This window comes from Mastomys coucha, unplaced genomic scaffold (genome assembly GCF_008632895.1).
Source record: "Mastomys coucha isolate ucsf_1 unplaced genomic scaffold, UCSF_Mcou_1 pScaffold12, whole genome shotgun sequence".
In the NCBI taxonomy this organism is placed as follows: Eukaryota; Metazoa; Chordata; class Mammalia; order Rodentia; family Muridae; genus Mastomys; species Mastomys coucha.
Genome location: NW_022196894.1, coordinates 96,151,842 through 96,176,232, shown reverse-complemented (window position 1 = coordinate 96,176,232; position 24,391 = coordinate 96,151,842). Strand labels below are relative to the sequence as shown.

General features: G+C 49.9%; 1 protein-coding gene across 1 annotated transcript; it reads left to right on the top strand.

The window, feature by feature from the left end:
- The first annotated feature begins 1,398 nt into the window (after window positions 1-1,398).
- Ripk4 (receptor interacting serine/threonine kinase 4) lies at window positions 1,399-24,164 on the top strand. The gene is made up of 8 exons (XM_031364536.1): window positions 1,399-1,643; window positions 10,237-10,528; window positions 14,013-14,161; window positions 15,907-15,956; window positions 17,874-18,032; window positions 18,708-18,811; window positions 19,942-20,206; window positions 21,867-24,164. The coding sequence occupies exons 1-8, from the start codon at window positions 1,462-1,464 to the stop codon at window positions 23,024-23,026; spliced, it is 2,361 nt and encodes a 786-aa protein (XP_031220396.1). The 5' UTR covers window positions 1,399-1,461; the 3' UTR covers window positions 23,027-24,164.
- The last annotated feature ends 227 nt before the right edge of the window (window positions 24,165-24,391 follow it).

Sequence of the window (24,391 nt, the reverse complement as noted above, 5' to 3'; positions counted from 1 at the left end):
AGAGTAGAAACGTGGAGAGAAAGATGTACCTGGAAATGGGTGCCATGACTCATTTTCTAGTCAACTTTTTTTCCTTAACAAAATAATGACTATGTTTACTTTCAAGTTATTTTTATCCATTGAAAAGTCCCAATTATTCTTAAAGGGTTAGCTTATACACTAGGTATATTCGCTACAGATGAGTTTAAAATAGCCATCTGCTGCCTTGGACTCAGAAATTATGTGGAAAAGGAAGGCAGTGCCTATGGCTCCCATAACACCCCCCCCAACCCACCCCTAAGCCCAAAGCGAGCATGTAGGGCTTGGGACTGTGGGGCCCTCCACTGGGAAGCCAGCTGGGAGATAAGGCTCAGGAGAGAAGGCTCAGTTACCAGGTGTGACTTGAAACGACCTGCCTCTCAGGAGAGAGGTTCTCCAGAATTACTGTCCTCACAGTGCCCCCTCCTCTTCTCCCATCAGGCCCGGTTCTCATCTGCCTTGGTAAGGAATAGCTCGCTCTTAAGCACAGTGGGCACAAGTGTTTCCGCGAAGGTAGAGAACTCACTAGCAGGCCTTCCCAAAGCTGAGTTTTCCCAAAGCTGAACTGGTCGATTATCCTTCTTTTCCTGTCATCTGTTTACCTTTTAAAAAGTCACTGTTTTCCATAATGAAGGGATATTGGTTTGTTTTTTTTTAAACAAGGTCTCACTTTGAAGCTCGGGCTGATCTCAAACTTGAGGTGATTCTCCTGCCTCAGTCTCCTCAGAACTGTGATTTTCAGGCTTGAACTATATATAGGGTAGGGATGATTGAGTTTTAAAGAACCAGTTACCTCCTATGAGAAATTCGGTGAAAAAACAAGACGCAAGGAGAGTGGAAAACCATTCCCAAAGGTTGGATACTATATAACAAATGTTTTCGGTGGTAGCGGGAAGGAGAGAAAAAAAAGATTAGCACTCTCCAGGGCCTAAGAGCACAGTTACAAAAGGCTCCCAGGAAGGTACGGAATGTTCTGTTTCTCCACTGGCTTCGGGTACACGAACTGACCCAGAGGACAACATTGTGTAGGATTCTACGTTCGCAAACGAAGATGCGCATAACCGGGGAAACCGGAGCAAGCCGAGCGAACGCGATCGGATCTCAGTCCATGTCCCACTTGGAGGCTACACTTTGTTGTGTTTTGCAGAGTGGCAGCCCTGGGAGAAGTGAACTAGGTAGGTAGTACGACTGCAGTGAGAAGTTGGCCAGCCACAGCGCGCACCCTAAAGGAGCGCAGGGATTCCATGGATCCCTAGTGGGGTCCGCAACCCCGGGGCGCTAGACTCTCACCCGCAGCCGCTCCCCTTGAGTGCGTCGGGGGCGGGCCCAGGGAGACAGGCGGGGCGGGAGGGGGCTAGCGTAGGAAGTGACGTCAGCGGGCGGGGCGCGCACCTGAGCACCTGGGCGGTCACGGCCGAGCCAGGCTGCGGCGAGACGCACGCGATGGAGGGCGAGGGCCGGGGCCGGTGGGCGCTGGGGCTGCTGCGCACCTTCGACGCGGGCGAATTCGCAGGCTGGGAGAAGGTGGGCTCGGGCGGCTTCGGGCAGGTGTACAAGGTGCGCCACGTGCACTGGAAGACGTGGCTCGCGATCAAGTGCTCGCCCAGCCTGCACGTCGACGACAGGTCAGCTCCCGGGCGGGGCCGGGTGGGATGGGGGCTCGGTGCTCCGGATGAAGCGCCGGGGAAGAGAGTTCGCGGCATTCAGGCCACCGGTCCCTCGCAGCTGGCCCGGAGCGATGGCCCTGAGCCGTGCGAGGTGCGTCGGGCTTGTCCGGGAGCCACCAAACGCTGCGGTCCGCACCGGGCTTAGGGAAATTGCCGTGTGGGCCTCTTGCGCTTTGTGAACGCGTTAGATTCAGTTCCACTTAGTAATTTTCGTCGGAGCACAAATTGGTGTAAGACCGTAATTATTTCGTTCGGAAGCACCGGCCGGGTTCGGGCGAGGCGTCCGCGGCGCACAGCCGCTTACAGTGCTCCCGGTCTCGCTTGAGCCTGAGATCTGGTTCCGCCCACAGCTTTTCTCCGCACACTTTCGTTTTAGAGGACTTTAGGGTGGGAGCAAGACCCAGGGAACGTCTTTCTTTGACCCTGGACAGGTGGTCCCGGGCACCTTGGGCCTCTCTTTGTCCCTCCTAGCGGATTGTTCCAGCGATAGGGAAGGACTCAGAGCGGTCTCCCGGTAAACTCTATGGCGATTGTGGTTTGTGAGTACATTTGGAGGTGAGGTGCGGAGCAGTTCTTCAAAAGCATTTCCCCCCAGATTTCACTGTTTACGTTGGGTAGTGATCGGTTATGTATGAGCCTCAGAACGGCAGATTGAAATGATTTCCTCTTTCACCAAGCCGACATGGTGGTGGTGTTTGTATTTTACCCAGAGATAACTCTTAAACTCCATTGAGCTGCCTGCAGGACCAGCCTTAAGTCACAGAAACTCTGAACTCCAACGTTACTTTGGAGTAGCGACTATGGCTGCCTGGGTGACCATAAGAGATGGTTTGAGGACGAGACTTCAGGCTTCTCCTTTTATGCCACATCTCTAGCCTGGAGACTCTGTCAGAGCTATCGGATGTTTGTGTTTGTTTTTCTCGCTCGCCTTTTGCTATTATCCGGTTTTTCTTAGAAACTGGTACAGTGGGAACTAGTGTCTAAAATCATGACCAGCTCACCATGCTGTGTAAACCCTCCTCTACTCCAATTCTGGGAACCCTTCAGGCCAGGAGGAGCCCTATGGTTATTTTGGTGAAATCCAAACCATTTTTTGAATAGCAGCCCACAGTTTTTCACAGGTAAAAACCAAAACAACAACAATAAAACCTCTGCGTGGGTGTTTCTTATGCCCTCAGAGACTTAGTAGGATTGTTCTCTAGGCAGAGTGAATGTTATTCACCTTCAAATACTTGACAGAATTTGATTATTGAAGAGTAAATATGAACCACCCCCGGTGTGGTGTCCTTGGAGTTAATATTCGGTACAGTCCTACAGGTCTTTTTTGGGGGGTGACCAGGTCGAAAGTAGGGTTTTTCCACTTGCAGAGAGCCTGTGTTGAACGATTTGTCCTTTCATTGCAAGGCCTCCTCCCTGCCTGAAGCAGGCAGGTGGTGGCATGTCAGCAGGCCAGTGGAGGTCAGCAGCACCCAGCCGGAAGTACTTGCCACCAGGTCGGGGCTGCCCTTGCTCATTTGTACGTGGGATTGACTTCTGCCACCAGGGACCAAGTGTTTAAGCTCCCTGCGGTGTTAGGGAGTCTCGAAGTTCTGCCGCTGGGAAATGCTTAGGTTCTGCTGTGCCTGAGGGGCCTGTTGCCCTGTGGGCTAGCCAGCTTGCCTCTGAAGCTTGAAGTAGCTGACTTTCCCTGGTCTGTTGTGGGGTAGTCCTGCCTTGCCTACCTTGGCAAGGTGATACCTAAGAGTAGAAACAGAATTTTCCCAGGGGCTTTGTGTGCAGCCCCCGCCGCCCATTCCCCAGCCAGAGGACACGAAGCCTTATCTGCAGGGTCTTAATCTCAGAGATATGAGGATTTAAACAGACTTGAAGGAACTTTTTGAGGTTCCAGAGAAAACAACAGGGCTGACAAGCAGTCTTGGCAGCGGGGACACAAAAGAGAAAAAGAAAAAGTCCTGCCGTGGACCTCAAGAAGTTAGGTGGGAGAGGGGGGGAGTGAGAAAGGAAGGACTTCAGAAACAGAGAGAGGAGGGAGATGCCCAGAGCGAGCGTCAGAGTGAGCAGGCTTAGCAAAAAGGGTGCCAGAAAGAGAGAGAGGAAGAACTGGAGAGCATACTGGCTTAGCGGTGAGGGCCTGAAGCAGCTTCCCCAACTGAGGGGCTTCCCGGGCACTATGCATATGTTTCATTAAGAGGGAAGTTATTTCCTCCGTCTCTTTGGCATGCCTTTCTTTATGTGCATCGAGTTTCCTGAGGTTAAAGCTCTGGGGGGGGGGGCTTTTTTTCTGTTCAGATGTTTGACAGGCCCCCTTGGCTTAACTCTGAAGGGAGTGACAAGTTTGTCTTTGCCACTCGAGCACTCGGGAAGCAGAGGTGGGTTTCCATAAGTTTGAGGCCAGCCTTGTCTACATAGTGAATTCCAGAGCCATCAGGACTTTATAGAACGGAGGTTCTCAACCTTTCTGATGCTGTGACCCTTTAATACAGTTCATGTTGTGGTGATCCCCAGCCATAAAATTATTTTGTTGCTACTTCATAACTGTAAATTTTGCTACTGTGATGATTCATAATGTAAATGTCTGATATGCAGTATATCTGATATGTGGCCCCCAAAGGGGTTATAACCCACAGGTTGAGAACCATTGATGCGAAGAGACCTTGTCAAGCCAGCCATACTTTGCTAGGAGGAAACAGCCTTCCCTCTCTGGGCTTCTTGACAAAGCGCTGCTGCTGGCTTTACCTCTAAGGAGGGGCCATTGTGGAACTTCTCCAGGGGCACTGGAAGTGGTGATCAAAGCCGATTGTGAGGATGGGGTCCATCCATAGTGACAACCAGGCCAGCTAACATCTACCTCTTCTGCCTAGTTTGCTGTTGTCATTTATGGCCCTTACTTGCTGGCTAGGGGTCTCTTTAGCCACAGCTGTGGGCCAGTCCTGTTTTCACTGGCCAGGCTGTTCACCCTTCAGGCTGGCTTTGGGTGGAGGGAGGGCATCTCTTGGCTCCCCATCAGCTGCCCAGACCCCATCCTTCTGCTTGTGACCCTCCCTTTCTGTTCAGGGAAGGTGGGGCTTTGTCAGGTCTGGGCACTTATAAAAACTTTTTTGCCAAGGTGGGGACACTTAGAGGACCTCAGTATAATTCCCAAGTGATCTTCCCATTCATCTGATTTCTCTCCGTCCTGGAGCCAGGTGTCTTAGGAGGGTCCTGTTCCGTGGCTTTGGAGAGAGGGCTACCTTCCCTGGCTGGCTCTCTCTTGGGAGATTACAAGTACAGGAGAGCAGGCCTGGCACTCTTAGAACAAAATGACCCAGGGGCCCTATGCTTCTCCCTGCTCCCAGCTAAGAGGAGCTCAGAAAAACAAAGTCCCTGGCACAGGGGCCCAAGAACTGCTAATGCAGAGTTGGGCCTCAGCTCGTTTGGACGAGCCCGAGCAAACCCCAGGTCTGTAACTACAAAGCTGACAATTGGACAAGCCTGATTCTTGTCAGTTTTAAAAATAGCAGTGTGGGAACCCCTCTGAGGCTCCTGGGAACTTAATTGGATTGGTGCGCAGGAGCCTAGCGGAGAGGCTGAAATACTCTTCTCTCCGCAATGCTTCCCAGGTTCCTTCCCAGGTTCTTTGGCAGCTGGTGCTGAGTCCCCCTCAACCCCCCTGTTGCCTGCAGGCTTCAGGCTCATTCACAGCTGGTCTTGGGTTCTCCCTTTTCCAGTAATTTCTCAGATCTTGGAGGCAGACCTTCCAGAAATGATGGGTGTTAGCTACCCCTGACATTCCTGTGTAAACAAGTTCCCTCCCTTGGTGGGAGACCAGACTTGGTAGGTGTAAATGGGCATCAAGTCTGTGAATTATTATTATTTTTTTTAGATGCTCATCTACAGCAATAGTGAAAATACATTTTTTCTCAATATAAATTTTAAGTAACTCCAAACATATTAACTGTATATTTCAAAATAATACATCACTACTACTACAAAATAAGAACAATTTTTAGACATTGGATTTCATTGTAACCCTCAAATCACCAAAGGATTTTACCTCCATCATAGCTAAGCTGAGAGTTGACAGTTCTGCTGCACCAAGGAATGAATTGTAGGCACAATTTTTGGATAAGTCTGTGAATTATTGTAAATGTACTTGAAAGGTATCTTAGGCTGTAATCTCAGTAATCAGGAAGCTGAGACAGGAAGATTCACAGGAGTTCAGGGTCAGTCTAGGCAAAAAAGAAAAGAAAAAGAAACTTAGAGGGAAGCAGGGGGCCTATAGCTTCATGGTTAGGGGCTTGCCTGGCATGGGCAGGGGTTCTGGGCTCAATAGCCAGCTATGCCAAAAAAAATATCTTTAGAAATTGTAACCCTAACTTTGCCTGTTTGGGCACAAATTTTCTAAACGGAGCCCCAAAACAGGGATGAGATTTGGGCAGAGGTATCTTTTCTCTTCGTCCTTGGAGCTACCATCCCTATTCCAGGGGCAAAGGAGATGCGAATGTAACTTCAGCCTTCCCGCACTGTGCCGAAGCAGAGATCAAGTTGTGTTTTAACCCGAGTCAGTGGGTTCTGTGGCCCAGAAACATTGTTCATTGTGAGCAGAAAGAACAGAATGGCCACCAGGAGCATGCCCTGGGCTTGCCACCTATGATCCTTGCCCCACCCAGGCATCCAGGCTAGGGACAAGATGGAAAATCCTTCCAGGTTTTAGAACAAGAGTCAGAATTACTACAGTGTATACAGTTCTTTCTATGTTGTTATCAACATTAGTCAGAAATGCTGCTTATGAGGAAGGTGTATTTTAAATGATAAGGACGAACAACAGAAAACGAATTTTGTGTATTCGAGGCCTTCTGCCTCTCCCAGGCTGGGAGCTGGCCCAGTGCAAGTGCTCCTGACAACACCTAAAAGCTGGTGCTTCGGGCTGCAGGTTGCTCTAGGCTCCAGAGCAGCAGGATAATGTTGTGAGTGTTTTAGTTCAGAGAACATTAGATAATAAAGGCTTTGAAAGGGTTTTCTGGGTGTCCTAGGACTCTATCTCAGGGCTAGTCCCTTCTGCCCTGAGCTTTTCTGGTTATGCAACCATGAGGATGACTGATGTTTGACCCAGGAAACAATGGCCAGTTTCCAATTAAGTGCCCTGAAGCATGTGGCCCGGGCTAGGGGGTGATGTCATGTGCTCCCTCCAGCCTGCTGTACAGAGTGTGTAAATGTGCTGGGGTCAGCAGCCCTAAAGCCCTGTTCTTTTTAAATGAGGTTTATGTCCTGGAAAAGGCCTGGGGCAGGGAGGGAAAACTCGTTGAATTTTGAGTGGTAGGAAGGGTAGAACTAGCCATTTTCTGTTGGCAGGGCTGCTGGGAGTGGGTACCAAGAGCTACGAGCAGAAGTTAGCTGTATTCAAACCGTTGGGCAAATAAAGAGATGGGTTAGGTTGGCTGAGTAAATATGTCCAGAGAGTGGGGACAGTGGCCCATGCTGTAGCCAGCCTGCAGACATGAGTTCCTTAGACTGGAGATGGGGAGGTATACTTTCTCAGTTCACAGAATGTAGGGGGTCATCACCCAGGCAGGACAGATACCCACACTGGACGGTGCAAGCTGGCCACTTTATAGAAGAAAATGAATGGGGTTGGGGTGTACTACAAATTATAACTTTTATTCTTTTTTTTTTTAAGATTTATTTATTTATTATATGTAAGTTACACTGTAGTTGTCTTCAGGCACCCCAGAAGAGGGCATCAGATCTCATTATGGATGGTTGCTGGGATTTGAACTCAAGACCTTCAGAAGAGCAATCAGTGCTCTTAACGGCTGAGCCATCTCTCCAGCCCAGCTTTTATTCTTAATACAAAAGACCAAGCAGCAGCTGATAGTAGGTCTCTGATGTTGCCTTCCCCTAGGGAGAAAGGAACACAGCCCAAGAAATACTATCTTTTCCTTCAAGTACTAGCTTTATTTTTTTAACGCTTGACTGGGGCATCTAGCTCTTTACTGGCTTGTTTTTCAGATACTCGTGGAGTACAGGAACAGGGCCAGGAGTGTTCCAGCCTGTTAAAACTGTCAGTGTCCAAGGCAAGCATGGTGCTCAGGGTTCTGCCTCCTTTTGGGGCCAGACTCTTGAAGCCTTCCAGTGAGAAAGAGAGCAGTGGACAAGATCCTGGTGTGAGGGTATTTGTTCACCCATCCCAAATAACTCACGGCTGGCCCTGTACTCCTATGACAAGCTACTTTCAGCTGTGACTGCAGAAGGCCAGGACAGCACGTCATGCTAGACTCTGTTCTGAAGTCATTTAGTGACTCAATCCAGAAGCTTCGTTTTAGCCAGGTTTCTGTTGCCTGTCACTCCAGCGATAGGCTCAAAGTGTGTGCTTTTGAGGAGTAAGCACTGGCTACATACAGGAGGGATTGGCAGTGGTTGGCAGAGGGCTAAACTCCTCAGCCCTTGGAACTTCTGGCAGTTCACCCACCAGGGTATGATGCTTTTCGCTGTGGTTTTGGTGTTCTGGCAGCTCTGCTTGCCTGCCTTTGTCCTCCCTGCATGAGGCCAGGGAAGCCTGGAAGCCTCCTACAGTTTCAGAGGGGGGGTCAGGTTAGGAAGTGGCTTTAAGTTGAGCACCATCCTCCAGCACAACAGCCACTTTAGACCCAGAAGAGCCCCTATGGGGGACTAATGAAGACCCCAGTGAGTCTCAGGTTACTCTGCCTGCCTTCTGGGGAGGTACCAAGGCACCTCAGCCTACCAAGCCTATGTGTGGACACCAAGGTTTCCCACTTCCCAGCTCCAACAGGTCTCTTTCTAGGAGTGGTTCTTGAAGTTTCCTTTAAGGAATTTTTCTATTACTAGAAAGCAGATTTTGTAGTCCTGGCATGAAAACCTCTTCCTAGCCTCCTGAGTACCTTCTTGTGTGCATTTGGAGAGACACTGACCTGGATCCTATGTAGCTCAGGCACACCCTCTTGGGATGGGGCCCTCTACCCTGAGTGTACACTGAGACTTTGGACCCCTGTTGCTGACACAGACCATTACACAGCAATTGTCATCTGTATAAACATCAAGGAATTAACCTTTGGCTGTAGCTGGTAAATGCAGCCCGTGACGCTGTCTCTGACCCAGACTGTGCCTGCATGCATGTGTGAGGAGACAGCTGCAGTGGAAGGCCATTGGCTAGGAAGTGGCAGGCAGTGGACAGCAGCACCACCGCTTCTCTAGACATTAGGCATAGACTTGCCACCTGATCCAGCAGCTCTGCTTCTGGGCAGATACCCAGAAGAACTCATATGAAGACACTCCATAGACGTTATTGTCAGGAGCAGACAGGAAGAACAGTTTGCTTTCTGTTGCTGTGATAAAGTACTGACCGAAACAGACTTGAGAAGAAAAGGTTTATTTCACCTTTTTTGTTGTTTGTTTGTGTTTGGTTTTTTCGAGACAGGGTTTCTCTGTGTAGCCCTGGCTGTCCTGGAACTCACTCTTTAGACCAGGCTGGCCTCGAACTCAGAAATCCGCCTGCTTCTGCCTCCCAAGTGCTGGGATTAAAGGCGTGTGCCACCACCGCCTGGCTGGTTTATTTCATCTTAAAGGTTACAGGCTCTTTTAAAGGACAGTCAGGGAGGAACCTGGAGGCAGAAGCTGAAGCAGAGGCTATGGAGGAACACTGCTTCCTAGCTTGCTCCCCATGGCTTACTTAGCCTGCTTTCTTATGCAATCCAGGGCCATCTGCCACAGTGGCCTAGCCCCTTCTACTATATCAATCTGGAATTAAGAAAACACCCCAGAGACTTGCCTACAGGCTAATATGATGGGACCATTTTCTCAATTGAGGTTCCTTTTTGGATGACTCCAGATATGTCAAGTTGTCAAAAACAAATCAAAACAACCTAATCAGTACAAGCATTCTTGTCCGTAGCCATGAGGGTGGATTAGCAAGATATAGTATGTTCCTGTGCCATTGCTTGGCTGCACACATAAAACTTGGATGTGTGCAACAATACAAATGGGTTTTGAAAACCCCTTATGAAGTAAGGCAGACCTGGAAGAATGGTAGAGATGATCCCACCCATTTGGGGTACCCGGATTCAGAAACTGGAGAATGTGTGGTCTAGTGGGTGATTAATGGGTACAGTTTGTTGGGGGATGATGTCAGTGTCCTGGGTGTTGGATATGATGGCTACATATGGAATGCCTCTGTTGTCCACTTATGGGTAGTTAGAGGAATATGGACTGTGTAATCAGTAGAAAGTGTGGCCCTTGCCCAACTCCTGCTATAGAGATTAGATCCAGGAATGATTGGGTTAGTGAAAGAGTTGGGATTAAACAGAAGGTGAGAGTGAAAGTCCTTGGATAGTTACCTAGCAGTTTCCCATCCAGACAAAGGATATGATGTGGCCTGTAGGTATCCAGATAACCCTTCGGCTCTATCCTCACCGTGACCCCAGGTGCTGAAGTGGGTTTAATTCTATGACAGTGAGCTTTGTACGCATGTGCATTTATCACTGGTTGTATCCTGACTCGTGGCTCTGTGTCCAGCCAGATGACAGTTGCTTGCCTTCACATCTATAAACTTTTTCAGGGAACGCATGGAGCTTTTGGAGGAAGCTAAGAAGATGGAGATGGCCAAGTTCCGCTACATTCTACCTGTGTATGGCATATGCCAGGAACCCGTTGGCTTGGTCATGGAGTACATGGAGACAGGCTCCCTGGAGAAGCTGCTGGCCTCAGAGCCATTGCCTTGGGACCTGCGCTTCCGCATCGTGCATGAGACAGCTGTGGGCATGAACTTCCTGCATTGCATGTCTCCACCACTGCTGCACCTAGACCTGAAGCCAGCGAACATCCTGCTGGATGCCCACTACCATGTCAAGGTAGGGATAAGCATGTGCCCTGGGGAGTGGGCAACCAGGATGCTGGATGCCTTGGGGAGGCTCTATCTAGATGGTCTGGGATTCTGGAATAGAGCCTGAGAAAGGAAGTGATTGTCCCTGGAGCACAGAGCTTGGAGCCAGGGCCTTTTTCACTGTAAGATCCACTGGAGAACCCCGCTGGTCACACTTGATCCGAACATGGTAGGTACCTAGAAGGGTGACTGCTGTAAACCCATGGGATTCTCCCCCATATCCTGACATGTTCTAGGTGTGGAGCACCCTGAAACAGATCAGGGACTAAAGGCTCCTAGGCTTATTGTCTTGAGAAGTCACATCAGAAGTTGGGTTGTGAAGTGGTGAGACTTGGTGTCCTCTGATAACGGAACCTGGTTTCCCTCAGCGTTCTGGGACAGCGGAGTAAGTGCTGTGTTCTAGACACAAGCTGCGAAGAGGACTTGTTCATTTGTCTGTCCTCTGCTGGGAAGCTGTGGACAGTCACTGATGTGAGGTCTACAAGATTCGATTCTTTGTTTCTTTGGAAACCTATAAAATAGAGTGTGAAGAGTGATACAGGAAGCAGGCGCTATGTGCCTGGATCTAAGTATTTGCACCAGGTTGTATGGCTTGGGACACGTTCTTCCTCTGAACACCTCTGCTTCCACACCAATGACAGCCCCTGTCATGGGCTTTTCTCATATGACATGCATATGACCTTGGGGCCCAAGTCATGGGCCCACAGTATTGGTCACAACCTCCCTTCCTCTGTGTGCAAGAAAGCAGATGGACCGAGTGAGGGAGAGGGACAGAGGGCCCTGGAGCAAGCAGTGTTCACACGAGGAACGGTGTCCCCAGCCTGTGTCGCTGAGGTATGCCTGCTTGTATAACATTCCCAGACCCACCCTACCGGCCTGACTTTTAGGGTGCTCATCATGACTCTCAGCTTGACTCAGTACACAGTAACCTGTGTGACTTGTGTGAGCTACTCGTAGACTTGATTTCCACTCTGTACAGTTGCTATGAGTGGTGGCTTAGGTAGACATGCCCAGTCTTGGCTTTTCCGTCTTGAAAAGTGCGACAGCATGTCACACAGCTTGGTGTGAGCCAGCTCCATGGTGGCTTCCGACATCTTCTTGTGACCTGAGTTTCTTGAGTTTATTTTCCTTGTGACTTGGAGAGCTTGGCTTCCACTCTTCCTAGGCAGAACAGGGCCTGTGGGCTCAGTGGGGCATCAAATCATTGCTCTCATATATGAAACCAGAAAAGGAAAATAATAACAAGCCCATACTCTGGGTCCCGTCTTGCCACAGAGCAGAGGAGCAGTATAGTCACTTGGTGGCTGCAGGTCTGTGGCAGAGGCTGAAATAATAGCTTGCAGAGATCTTGACAGCCCACGACCCTGCATACTTGACATGTTCAGGAAAATCCTCTTATACACCACAGCCACAGAAAGCCAGAGTGGTTTGTGAAGGTAGAATGCGCAGACAGTCCCTGGCATACCTGGGGCTAGCCTTCACGGGGGCAGGCTCTGCTTCTGTATGCAGCAGTGCATACATGCAAGTACAGGGGAGAGTAGACTTGAGGTAGAAGGAAGCCCAGAAAAATCACACAAAACTCTGGGCATTCGAGGGAGGCAGCAGGCAGTACTGGGTGGAGGGTGGTGTATGAAGGCTCCTGTATCTTTAAAAACTACTGGATGGGAACTGTCTGTATCGCATGTGCCTTAACCAGAGATGCTGTGAGTATACACCCAGCACCACCTTGTGGGCCATGGGTCTGGGGTAGCCCAAGTTATTCTTCCCATGGTCTCTGTAGAGTCCCTTGGTACTGCCCTGGGTGCAGCCAATGTTGGATATTTCGTTCCCTTGTATATTGCCCTCCTCTCCTGAGAGGTACGTGGGTGTTTGGGGGGGGCTGTGATGTGCTTCTGCGGGGACACAGTACGATCCTCTTCCAGGTGTTGTGCTTGGGAGTGCAGCTAGGAGTTGGGACAAGGACACAGCTTTGCTGAGAAGTGGAGTAAAGACACTTTACTTCTGGGTTGCTATCTAGACGAGTGAGGGTTAGGGTTCACACACACAGTGCCCCTTTGGGAGTACAGAGTGATGTCCTGGTACCTAGTTTGCCACTAGTAGATTGTCTTTTATAGGTCTGGGTGCTGGCTGATCTAGGTGTTTTCTCATAACTGGTACACAGCAGGCATTTAACGCATGTCACCGAGGGAGTAAGGGCTGCCCTTGAAAAATTCTGGGCTGATTTTCGCTTGCAGGCCGTTGTCCTTCTGCCCGATGTCAGCCGGATGGCTGGGCTAGAAGCTGTGGAGTCATGATGAGAAGGTGTTCTATTAGCACGAAGGGACTTTGTCCCAAAGCTGAGATGCCGAGGGTACCTCCTTACCCGAGCCACCCTGAAAGGAGCTGTAAAAACTGCTTTCGTGTGGTGCCAGGCTATTACCAGAAAAGTTAGTCACTGACAAAAAGCTGAAAACAAACAGAAGTGCGCTTTTCCTGATTTAGCGTTGATGACACTAGGCCGTGGGCTCCCTTCTTGGGTATGGCCAGTCTAGAAACAAGAATCCTGACTCAGCCCATTTCCTGTTACTGCCAGGGTGTGTTTGAAGATGAGCCCGGGAGCGAATTAAAAGGGTTAAACCACATCAGCCTTGAAAGAGACTGGAAAGGGGCCATTTTATATGTGCACTGGAAAGCTACTTGGTGCTGAATTGGGTCTTACGAATACACAATGCTTCAAAGGGTCTGGTTTGCACCAGGATGTGGTGGCATGGGCAGAAAAGGGAGACTCCCAGAGGTGCCTGCAGATCTGAGCTGCAAGGACGCCTTCACCAGTGGGGAACCTGCCTCCCCTGTGAACTCTGGAAGTAGAGATGGGGGTCCTGGCAGTGACTTCATCACCACGGGAGGGAACACCAAGTCTGGAATAGACTAGTGAGCCGGAAGGTGACGAGCCGTGTGTTTTGCTCACTCTAAAGCTCTCTGAAGGCGTGTTGCGCTTTACAGGACCTGCTGGCACTTGCAGCTGCCCCAGCTGGAAGGTGGCATAACCGGACTGACGATGGACGATAGATGCCCTAGCCTGTCACGTGGCTCCCTTTGCCTGAAAGCTAAAGGCTGTTTTTTCTCCTCCTTCACGCTGACTGTGACTGGCAGCCACCAGGGTGGATGTGAAGCCTTACAGAGCAGGGCTGGCTGTCATTCTTTCTGAGTTCTTCCTCCAACTGAGCTCCATTCTTTAAGCATGGTGCCTTTCTTCATCAAGTTTATATTGATGGTGCATCTAGGCTTGGCCCTTTTGCACCCGTTTCCTGCCGGCTCAGAGACAGGGCGGTCCAGAGTGCAGCCCTTCTGTTTGGGGGTGAGCCCCTAGAGCATGCGCTGGGGAACCACCATCCGACAGGGCAGAGGGAGATATGCCACAGTGGCTCCCTTTTAAGAAAGGCTGACATGCCTCCTCTGGATTACTTTTACAGATTTCTGACTTTGGACTGGCCAAGTGCAATGGCATGTCCCACTCTCATGACCTCAGTATGGATGGCCTGTTTGGCACAGTCGCCTACCTCCCTCCAGAGCGAATTCGAGAGAAGAGCCGGTTGTATGACACCAAACATGATGTATACAGGTGTGTGATATGTTACTATGCCCTGTGTGCCAGGCTAAGAGCTCTAAGCTTCACCGTTGCTTCCTGGCCTGAGAAGCAGTTTCCAGAAAGGCTCTGGGGTACCATTCAACAAATGGTGTGTGCCTGTTAGACTTGGGGATTTTAGTTGGCAGATACCTGCTCCCCAGATGGATGCATTGAGAGACTTTCTCTGCTGTGGGTGATGCTGGCTGACAAAGAGGCTGTGCTTGGCTGGTGGTAGGCAGAAGTAGTTAAAAAAAAGCAGGTGCTAGCTAGCCCAGTGCTTGGATATGATACAGCATTTTCATGAAGCATGGGTTTTATTACTTGTCTGTCAGAAGAACCTGCTGCTTTGAATAGCCTGCAGAGCCATAGGTGTATGGGTTTGTGCTCCTCAAGGCTCATCCTCCTCTGAATACCAAAGTGAGCAACTCACTTTTTGGTCACTTGCCTCTGAAGGAGGGACATTGGTTCACATCCTAAGTCCCCAGTGTATAAACTGACACCTTGATTGCTCCACGATATGGTTAAAGGGGAGGTTTTTTTATTTTTTTTATTTTTATTTTTATTTTATTTTATCTTATTTTTTTATTGTAGATATGAGAGAGAGCAGCCAGAGGCAGCTGGAAGGTTCCAGAGCAGAGAGAGGAAGTACTAGTCTGAACATGGCCTGCAAGCTGGACCTAGCCAGAAGAGCAGCAGGAATAGAGCAAAGAGAGAATGGGGAAGGATCGATCAAGACAGGAAGGCAGAGAGGGGACATAGCAAGGTTATAAGGAGAACAAGTGGCTGAGGCGGAAGAGCTGGACAAGTTTAGGGCGGGGGTGGGGCAAGAAGAGTCAAGATGCCAGCATGGGCTTTTAAATGTGTAGCAGGCACTTGTAGTACTGAAGGAGCCTGGGCCAGCGTGAGTTTTGGTATGTGGTAGGCACCACAGATAGCCAGTTGTCCCTTCTGCTAAAAACAAGGGAAGTGGCTCCTCCTGTTAAAGGGAAAGCTGCTTCTGGAGTTCCTGGCTAATGCTGGCTTTTGTCTAAACCATCGGGATTGGGGAAGTGGAGTTCCCTTTGGATCTGACATCCAGGGTTTGAGTGCCTAAGAACCACCTCCCTTCCCTGCTCAGACTGTGAGGGTCCTATTCCAACAACCCTTTGGGGAAGAGAGGACCAGAGCAGCCAGCTCTGTCTTTTGTCACCAGGCCCAGCTAACTGGTTTGACAGAAGCCAGTGTGCCGGTGTTGGGCTTTTGAACAGTGAGTCCCACTGGGCATGGCCCTCTGGAGACTAGTCGGGGCTTGCAGAGTTTGGGCATAGTCAGGTACTTTGTTTATTTTAATGTTGGCTTTAACTTTTGAACCTGCATTTTCCAGTTAATGAATCAGGCTTTTCACTCTTTTTTTTTTTTTTTTTTTTTTAAACATTTGGCCATTTACTTGTTTAAACATTTGTCTGCCAGTAGCTGAGAGGGTTCCGGGCTCAGCTTGTCGCTTCTTAGTACTTTCTATACAATTTCTCTAGCTACTCTCGGATGAAGCCTCCCAGGGCCTCTTAGAGGAATATTTTAGACAGAACCTGACCTTGGGTTTAGAGGATTGAAGCCAAGGCAGAGAAGAACAGGGGGCAAAAGTGCCCTTAGATGTCTGAGCACTTGGTGTGTGCCCCTGTGAGATGGCAGCTCAGAGCTCGGAAACTCTTATCAAACCTGAGGCTGCAGAGGCACCAGTTGATACCTAGTTTCTCTTTCAGCTTCGCCATTGTGATCTGGGGTGTGCTTACACAGAAGAAGCCATTTGCAGGTAAGTGGCCCTGAACAAAGACAGTGGGCTAGTGCTTGAACCTTCTCAGCCCTTCCATAGTGCCTCTGGTTTTTACTTAGCTGGGCTGGGCCCCCAGGGCTTCAGGACATGTGGCCTGTTCTGGGGCAGGTACCTCACACCCACCCTGCAAGTACATTGAAGGCCCACAGCCAGCTTTTTTGCAGGAGGTTGACAAAATACCTGCATGGTCTTTCTTCCCCTTTCATCAAGTTTATATTGATAGTACATCCTGGCTTGGCCCTTCTGCTGTCTGTGTTCCTTACATAAGGACAGGTCAGTCGTGGGACTGGCAGACCCACGATGCAGCTTTATTCTTTGATACTGCTTAGTGTTTTGTGCTGTTAAAGTCTATATAATAAGATATCTTTCCCTCACCTTCCTTCTTCCCTCCCTTTCAAAAACAAATGGTATAAAACACACATGACAGAATCTACTGCGTTAATCATTCTAAACACACTGAGAATAGCAGTAAGAACACGGGTGTGGTTGGCCTCTTTCCAGAAGTTCTACCATATCAACTCAAGTTTATAAAACTTGAGTCATTATTAGCTGCATTGGGAAGAGAAAGGTCTCCTCTTTATGACATTTCCGGCTTTTTACACTGTGGGGTATGACCAAAGATATTTGAAAATAGAGATCACGCTCAGTGTATATGAGGCCCTGGGTTCAGTCTTCAGCACCAGGCAGAGCCCTCAGGTGAGGCCCCAGTGCAGGTGCATCACACACTCAAACCAGGCATGGAAAAGGGGAAGGGTGGAGGAAAGATCCTCCAAGCACAGCAGGAATTTAGGGGGTTTGGGGGGTTTACTAAACACGTAGCAGAGCGGTTCTGTTATGTTCCTGTCCTCCACAGTGTGTTCTTTTAAACGATGTATTAATATTATATGTATTTGTGTTTGCCTGAGTGATGCCTGTGCACTTCGTGTGTGCAGGAGTCTGTGGAGGTCAGAGGAGGGCATTGAATTCCCTGGAGTTGGACTTACAGGTAGTTTTGAGCTGCCATGTGGATGTTGGGAACTGAACCAGGATCATCTTTAAGAGTAGCCAGTGTTCTTAACCATTGAGCCATCTCTCCAGTCTTTTCCCCCATTGTTTTTTCTTTTAACTGTGTTCCCCACCATGGAGGTCCACATACTGACTTCTTTTCAGTGTGACAGCCTACCCATGGGATGTGAAATTGTCTAATAGCAGTGACTCAGGTATATAGTGTATCAAGGTTCTAGGCCCTCAAGTTTTGTTGCCTACTAACTAGGAGAATCAGGGAGCAGAATTTCTCAGATGCCATGTAGACCCCATCTAGCTTGCTTTGGCAGCAAAAAAAAAAAATACCTTGTAGGTGTTCTCTTGACTCTCGCTGCATTTGGAAAGCTTGCTGGGCTTGGAAGGCTGGATTCTCATGGAAGTACCCTGCAGATACTGAAGAGATAGATAGGCATTGCACAAGACTTAACGGGAAAGCGAACAAAGCTTCCGTGTGGACCTGGCAGCCGATGGTGACCGTGGGCCAATTTTCCATACCTGCCAATAGGTGCCTACCGCTCCACAGGGTGTGCTTGGAATGCAGGGCTGGGGAAATGCCCATGGGAACAAGCGGCTGATGGGCTGCGTGGTTAAAGATGAGCTGAAGGTCACCCACTGAGAATCCCTCTTGAGAATCCCTCCCTTCCGGATTAGAGTCTGTGCCCATGAGTGTGTGAAACTGAAAAAAACAGAGAATGTTATGTCCTGTAACTATACGGATTAAAGAAAACTCCAGGTTTGGAAAGGGAAATCCCTGGTTTGGTAGTGTCGCAGGTGATGTGCATGTCACAGCATGTCCCCAGCTCTTGTCCATACATCTGAGTGAGGAGCTGTCTCCTGCTCTTCAAAATCTTGACAGCTGTTTCTCCTTTGCAGATGAGAAGAACATCCTACACATCATGGTGAAAGTGGTAAAGGGTCACCGCCCAGAGCTGCCACCCGTCTGCAGACCCCGGCCACGTGCCTGTGCCAGCCTGATAGGGCTCATGCAACGGTGCTGGCATGCAGACCCACAGGTGCGGCCCACCTTCCAAGGTGAGTGCTCTTCCCCGTCTCGTCACTGCTGTGTGATGGCTTGTCCAGTGTCCCAGGCCATAGAATTGATGACCAGGACAGGGTTGAGAGCCAAGCTGAGGTGGGAAACAATGTGTCCAGAGACAGGGATGAAACAAGCCCACTACCAGGTTGGCCCATCCCCTACTTTGTCTGCCCTAGCGGGCTGTATTTGCTTCCAGGGAGCTTAGAATCCTGGATTTGAAGTTCAGGTACAATGGTGTGCAGTTAGGCAGCTGGAGGTGGCTAAAGGCTTGTAATTTTCTTTCACTTCTCTTAGGGTCTTGTCCTCATGGACAGATGTACCTTGGGGGTAAAAAAAAGTGAACCTGATAGAGTTGCCTTTCACATGAATCTGGGGAGACATGAGTAGATGGGGCTCACTTGCTGGCCCTGATAGCTTTAATCCTTTGTGTCTGGCAGCTTACTAAGAAAGACCTGCTTTGATCCTGATGAGGCCTTTCAGGTGGTTGCCTAGACACACGGGATGGTGGGTGGGTTGTCTTCTAGTGATGCCTGGGGTGTTTTCTACATGCTGACAGTGGTATTGGACATGTCCTCTGCTGGTCAAGACTGGGGTATCACCGCCTCTGTCCCCATAGAATCATGTAGGTGTTATATCTAAATGACAACCCTTTTTTATTTTCTCTCTCAAAGAAATTACCTCTGAAACTGAAGACCTTTGTGAAAAACCTGATGAGGAGGTGAAAGACCTGGCTCATGAGCCGGGTGAGAAAAGTTCTCTAGAGCCCAAGAGTGAGGTAAGCATCTCTGGTAGGCATCTGCAGGGTTCCAATTTGTGGTGGGATTTTCTAATCCAACATCTTTTCTGAAAACTCCTCCTCATTTCCCTCTGTGCCTGTCCTCCCCTCCTCCCAGAAGTATAGGCCCCATGGGGGTCTTCCATCTGCTCAGTACACTAGAGTAATGAGTGTAGGTAGAACCATGAAGGGCAGATGGCCCCCATCCTTCTGGGCCCCTGATAGGTGGGGCTTAAGGATCTGAGCCCAGTCTGCTCATAAATGGTTTGTGTTACAAGTACATGTGGTTACCCAGGAGCGGTGAGAGGCTCCAAAGTCTAGTGCTAGCTGAATGCCTCAAGGGTAATGATTGGTTGAAGCAGGGAATTTTATTGTAAGGGTTGAGCATGGTGGTGAGGTGGTGATGGTTTCTCTGGCAGCTTCCCCCGAGGAGAGCAGCTATGGAACAGGTGAGAATTGGGGACAAAGATTCTCCTGACAGCAATAAAGGGACAGAAACTCTGATATGCTGGTAGCTAGCAAAGTAGACATGACTTAGTGCACAGGTAGCAAGCACAGTAAGGCAGTGGTTCCCAAAGGGAGGAGGCCTCAGAAACTGAGTGAGCTATCCTCAGACTTAGTTACTAGAAATCTGCTTTTCCTGAAGCAACCGGACCTGTATCCCCTGCCCTCTGGTGCCCTTGTTCTTATAGCCCCAAGTCAGCCTGACATACCTGACGAGTCTGAAGCTTTGTCAGAGCAGGGGACAACCCCAGCCCAACTGCTCCCCGTTCTCGTTGGGCTGCCTGTCGTGGGTAGACCGGGTCTGGCCTTGCCTGCATTGTGCTCTCACAGTTTACCCATGGGTTGCCTGTGGCCTAGACAGTGCCCCGAGTGGGTGGCAGCATCACGTAGTTAGACTTTTCTGTTTTTGTGAAGTCGTTATTCTTACAGTGTCCTTTGGTCGGGGAAGTCCGAGAGGTTTCTTTGCAGCTCTGAGTCTCAGGGCTTCTTGACGCTTTTTGTCCATGGTAGTACATAGCCGTAGGACCTCCATCTAATAGTTTCTGTTCCCCCGGTCTTGCTCTCTATGCTCTGACATGGAGGCTAGAGGAACAGAGCCCTCACTACTACCCTTTCCATCTTTGCAGGCCAGGCCTGAGTCCTCGCGCCTCAAGCGCGCCTCTGCTCCCCCCTTCGATAACGACTGCAGTCTCTCCGAGTTGCTGTCACAGTTGGACTCTGGGATCTCCCAGACTCTTGAAGGCCCTGAAGAGCTCAGCCGAAGTTCCTCTGAGTGCAAGCTCCCGTCGTCCAGCAGTGGCAAGAGGCTCTCGGGGGTGTCCTCAGTGGACTCTGCCTTTTCCTCCAGAGGATCCCTGTCACTGTCCTTTGAGCGGGAAGCTTCGACAGGTGGTGAGTGTCTCTGAGCACTGGCGAGCTTGCATGGGGCTCTCTTGTGAGTTGTTTTAGAGTCTGAGCTGCTACTGGGCTGAGGTCTCTTGCCCTGGTAATTCTTGTCTTCTTTCTGTTTTCTCTAATGAGTTTTTGGTGTCATCATAGTTTGTGCTCAGAACACAGATCCAGTAGTGTGGTTCTGTTGGGTGTCTAATGTTCGAGGAAGATAAGCCACATTACCTGGCCAAGTCAGCCCTGGGGCAGAGGTTAGTCTCAAACCTGCAACCTGGAAAGCCCAAGTCCCATCCAGTGAAACTAGTGACACCTGGGGACTTTACTTTTGCCAGCCTTATGCCTCATACTCAGACACTTCCAGATGACCCCTACCCAAACTTTTGTGTTTATGGATACACTTAGTATAGGCTTGCATCAAGCTGGGTTGACTGTCCTGTGAGGCGCCGACACATGGAGTGCCGTGGCTCCTCTGTAAGTCACAGGCATTTCAACTTGGGCTGAAGCATGAGGGAGGCCAAGTGCAGATGACTTGCGGTCTTACCATTTCACAAGAATGTTGGGTAAAAGAGCATTGAAGGTGAAGGAAACGCCTGGCAAAGACAGGTAGAGAGGACTGAGTTTGATTCTAGCCAAGCAGTGGAAGACAAAGTCAAAAAGGACAGTCAAAGCTAAGATCACAGCAGCCACAGAAGTATCACTGTCTGCCATGGGGAAATGTGTTCTAGAATCTTCTCTTCAGACTTAACCCTCTCTGGTGATGCCTTGTCCTCATGCCTAAGAGATGACTACCACCCTGTAAGAGTGTAGTGTTCAAGCCGATCATGGTGGTGTATGTCTTTAATCCAGGCACTTGGGTGGCAGAAACAGGAGGTATCTCTGTGAGCTGGAGGTCAGCCTGGTCTATAATAAAGCCAGTTCCAGGGCAGCCAGGACTACACAGAGAGACCCTGTCTCAAAACAACAAAGAAAAAAAGAATGCAGTACTTAAAGAGCAGGCAGGGTCTGTCTCCTGGGTACCACCCAAACCTCCGCTGCTCTGTAGAAACAGCCTAGACAGTGCTCCACCTGCAGAGGGAAGGCATTTATGGGCGTCAGGATTTCCAACAGTGCAGTGGATTTTCAGGTTCAGTAGAAGTCCCATTGTGATTTACAGAGCAGTGTGCTCTGAGAAACCTAGTTTGGAGAATCACTTCAGAAACATCCCATGTGTTATCCCCATAACTGGGGGTACCACATAGAGGCTGTGCTCCACAAAGATCCAGAAACCAGCTCTATAGGCCAGTAGAGGCCCCAGGAATAGTGTCTTGCAGGTCTACCTAAGTCTTTGGGCAGGTTGTGTTCCTGTCTGGCTTTCCTTTCTGGTGCACCTCTTTTTAAATAAATGTCAGCAATCCTGCCCATGCTGGGGGAGGGCTTTTCCAACCCTGAAAAAGCTAGAGTGGTTTTATTCTGCAAATCAACAAAGGAACACTTTGGAGACGTCAACTGTACTACCCAAGGTAGATGCTTAAAGACCAGCAAATAAAGGATGCATCCTGAATGTCCTTGTTCAGAGTCCCTAGAGGTGTGGTCCACCCGACCTCAGCCCACAAGCCTTAGAAGCCCAGATTCTGTAGTGGTTACCTCACTCTGACCTCCGACATTGTCTCTCCTCTCCCTGCAGATCTGGGCCCCACAGACATCCAGAAGAAGAAGCTAGTGGATGCCATCATATCAGGGGACACCAGCAAGCTGATGAAGATTCTACAGCCCCAAGATGTGGACTTGGTTCTGGACAGCAGTGCCAGCCTGCTGCACCTGGCTGTGGAGGCCGGACAGGAGGAGTGTGTCAAGTGGCTGCTGCTTAACAATGCCAACCCCAACCTGACCAACAGGAAGGGCTCTACCCCACTGCATATGGCTGTGGAACGGAGGGGGCGTGGCATTGTGGAGCTGCTGCTAGCCCGGAAGACCAGTGTCAATGCCAAGGATGAAGACCAGTGGACCGCCCTGCACTTTGCAGCCCAGAATGGGGACGAGGCCAGCACAAGGCTGCTACTAGAGAAGAATGCTTCTGTCAATGAGGTAGACTTTGAGGGCCGAACGCCCATGCATGTAGCCTGCCAGCACGGACAGGAGAACATTGTGCGTACCCTGCTCCGCCGTGGTGTGGATGTGAGCCTGCAGGGAAAGGATGCCTGGTTGCCTCTGCACTATGCTGCCTGGCAGGGTCACCTCTCCATTGTTAAGCTCCTAGCCAAGCAGCCCGGGGTGAGTGTGAATGCCCAGACACTAGATGGGAGGACACCCCTGCACCTGGCTGCCCAGAGGGGGCATTACCGTGTGGCTCGCATCCTCATTGACCTGTGCTCTGACATTAACATCTGCAGCCTGCAGTCACAGACACCTCTGCACGTTGCCGCAGAGACCGGACACACTAGTACTGCCAGGCTACTCCTGCATCGGGGTGCTGGCAAGGAGGCTTTGACCTCAGAGGGCTATACTGCCCTGCACCTGGCAGCCCGGAATGGACACCTTGCTACAGTCAAGCTGCTCATAGAGGAGAAGGCTGATGTGCTGGCTCGGGGGCCCCTGAATCAGACAGCACTGCACCTGGCTGCTGCCCGTGGACACTCAGAGGTGGTGGAAGAGCTGGTCAGTGCTGACCTCATTGACTTGTCTGACGAGCAGGGCCTCAGTGCTTTGCACCTGGCTGCTCAGGGCAGGCATTCCCAGACTGTGGAGACACTGCTCAGACACGGAGCACACATCAACTTGCAGAGTCTCAAGTTCCAAGGAGGCCAGAGCTCTACAGCCACGCTGCTCCGACGCAGCAAGACCTAGCTCACCATCACAGAACCAGGGCTCCGTGTAGGCTTCTGGTCCATCCTTGTTTCCGCATGGGGACGGAATGGTCCTGAGACACTGCTCACCCCATTGGTGGCCTGCCCATATACTGACCAAGCAGAGGCTAATGGACAAGGCAAGAGTAGCTGTGTCGGGGCACAGGCTACCCACCAGCTGCTGACCTGTAGCCCAAGTGTCTGATGTCAGATGGGACTAGGTTGGTGTCATGTCACTGTGGTATGGATTGGCTGCTGATGCAGGCCTTTTATGACAAAGCCTATTCAAGAATGTCCCCCTTTGTCCTAGAGCAAGCCACTCCTGCTTGCTTGGAGTATGGCATCTTCAGTAGAGATGTGAGAAGGGCAGATGTTGAGAAGGGCAGATGTTGAGATGGGCAGAGTATCTGTTTTAGAGGTGTAGTGGGTTCTTAATGCATGAGTGACATGGTAGTGAGGATCTGGCTGCTGGAGTCTAGAAAGGGAATGATTATAAAACCACAGGGGTGGTCCTAACACTGCAGTCTTACCAGCATGAAACCGCTGTTCCATTTGTTTTTTTTTGTTTTTGTTTTTAGTTTTGATGTTTAGGTCACCACACCTCTTCCCTTACTTTCCCTGCTGACTTCTCACCTAAAACATCAGAGCCATATATGTAAAAGTTACAGGGAAATTCTAAAAATTGTTTAGTCAAACAGTTTGTTCTTTTAGGCTCTTCTGGTGAAATGATGGCGTGTGCCAAGGGCTTGGCTGGCTTGGCCTGTGGCAACTCATACTGTGTTCCAGCCACAGTAGATGGATGTGGCCAGAGGTGGCCACTGGAGATGCTCGTCCTCTGAGGAGTCGGGTTTGATAGCCTTGTGTTGTACCTTCCCCACTTGTGTTCTGAACATTGTCACTGTAGAAATGACCTGTGTGCCAACACATGCTGTAGCGTGGTGTGTGACACAGAATGATATTGATGTACTGTGTACTTCGACATGAATCCTGGATAGGATACTTTTTCATGACAGGAAGTAGTGGAGCTGGCTATGTTTTAATACGCCTCAATTTGTCTTCACTGTCTCCTGCTCCTGTGTAAAACACAGAGGCCTTAGGAGATCTGTTTGATGTCAATAAAGGACTCACCTACTTTTGGAGTTCACAGACTATTATTTCTTATCAATAAGCTCTAATTATCTGCTTCTTGAAAGCTAGAGGTCTGGCACGGTAACATGGGGTTTGGAGATGTTTCCTATGACACAGCACATGGCTTGGGAGATTCCGGAAACAGAGGATGGCCCAGGGCATCTGACTTTCTTGGATGTACCTGGTCTGGTGGGGAGGAGCTCCTAGCGTCAATGTTTGCATTTCTTTTTAATTATTT